General features: G+C 46.1%; 1 protein-coding gene across 1 annotated transcript; it reads right to left on the minus strand.

Moving 5' to 3' along the window:
* Positions 1–357: 357 nt before the first annotated feature.
* On the minus strand, positions 358–1,968 carry LOC103712489. The gene is made up of 2 exons (XM_008799018.4): positions 915–1,968; positions 358–599 (listed from the first exon to the last, which is right to left on the minus strand). Coding segments are annotated over exons 1-2 (747 nt in total). The 5' UTR covers positions 1,661–1,968; the 3' UTR covers positions 358–598.

The following is a 1,968-nucleotide window of genomic DNA, read 5'->3' on the forward strand; positions in this document are numbered from 1 at the left end:
AAAAGATACCTCATAGCAAAATAAATCTAACTTTCATTTATTAATGGAAGCCCATCCCTTTATTGCATGCTTCTTTCAGTTAAATATGTGGCCTGCATCTCATGTGCTAAGCACCAAATGTGCAGATAGCTTAATTTTGCTGATAACTTTTTTAATGTTTTGTTGCCATAGAACAACTTTTTTAGCTATCCGATTACTTGTTGCCATTTAAGTGCATATAAATAAAACTACTTAAAAACTGTGCATGGGCAGTATCTACTAAATAATGTGCGAGTCCCTGCATATATTTGTTATTTTAGTAAATACCTTAATTGATTTAAGTTTTTTTATTCTATATGACATGTCTGAACTAAAAGCTGAAAATATGAGGAGGAGAGGCATGTCGTTTGGATCACAAAGAGTACACTAATTACCATAGAAAGCAGTCGTATGGATGCCTCTTGAAATTGCGATTACAGCTGCTAGCTATTTCCACAAAGCATATATGTACTATATACAGCACACTAACACCTCAATCCAGTAATTAAGGAAGTTTACCAAGCTTTAAGAGTGAAATATCCGTCTCCACCATCCATCTCCAGCATAAACAATGCGCGAGCCTGCAGAATATATAAAGCCAAGAAGAAACTTAGTGATATCCAAACGCTGGCACATAGCTTTCCTGAAAATTTAAACTCCAACAATCTCAGCGTAAATGACTATATTTAAAAGATGCTTAAATTAAGAGAAGAGGATAAGAGGACTGCACTTCCTCTTTAATTAGATCACATTTACGAGCACTACATTAGAAAACATGTAGTAGTCGTAGTAGTAGTAGTAATCGATATATAGAATAAAGTTATTTATTTATTTATTTTTGGATGCTTTGATAGAGGTGCGGATTTGGAGGAAAGGAGGAGATCATTCGAATCTACTAGTAGATGTGGCGAAGCCTCTCCAAGAAGCGGCGCTGCTCGGACTCCTGACGCTGGATCCGGAGATGGTCGTGGTGCTTCTTGATGAGCGTCTCGACGCGCAGGAACAGCTCGTCTTGACGCACCACCAGCACATCCCTCCTCCTCCAGCCCTCCTCCTTCTTGAACGTCTTCGACTTGCTCATCTCCCGCCTGGCCACCGCTTCCTCCGCCACGTTCTGCCGCCTCTCCCACGTGCCGCTCTTCCTCAACGCCGGCTTTGCCGGCAACCCGCCGCCCTCCATGACTGCCCTCCATATCCCGTCCAATGAATTGTTGCTGCCATCATCAGGGCTCGACGCCGCCGCCTCCGTCACGGACGGCTCCGGTGGATTGACGTGTTCCGGTGGCAGCGAGGACTTGAATTCTGGTGAACTGGCGGTGGAGGTGGTGGGGGAGGAAGGGACGTCGTACCAGGTCTCCGGCGAGTCAGGAGGAGGGGCAACAGGGACCTCGGGGTGGTGGGGCTGGTCGCCGTGGGGCTTGGCATCGGAGAGCTTCCAGATAGCAACGATGATGATCTGGATGACGATCCAGAGGCTGCAGAGTAGGAGGCCGAGGGAGGAGGCAACAGCGAGGCTGGCGAAGACGACAGCGGCGGCGAAGCCTATCAGGAGGAAAGCGGTTTTGGCCGACCAGATGGCCATCTCCAGCCCACTCTTCTTCTTCATGTTCCAGAACATATCAGCCATGGATAATGGCCTCATCTCTCTCTCTCTCTCTCTCTCTCTCTCTCTCTATATATATATATATATATATATATATATATATATATATATATGTAGATCGCACCAACAAATTCTACAGAAACAACAGGCTATCAGTAGAGGGGAAGGAGTGGATGGAAGGGGCCAAAGAGAAGAACAAAGAGAGGAAAGGATGGAAGAGAGATGAAAGAGAAGAGAGGATATGGTGGGGGGGGGCGGCGCGGGCTCAGGTCATTATCGGTGATTGAGAAGCTTTTCTTTTTTGCTGGTTGGGATCCAGGAGCGAGGAGATCGTGATGTGTGTGTGT

Source organism: Phoenix dactylifera, chromosome 5 (genome assembly GCF_009389715.1).
Source record: "Phoenix dactylifera cultivar Barhee BC4 chromosome 5, palm_55x_up_171113_PBpolish2nd_filt_p, whole genome shotgun sequence".
Lineage (NCBI taxonomy): Eukaryota > Viridiplantae > Streptophyta > Magnoliopsida > Arecales > Arecaceae > Phoenix > Phoenix dactylifera.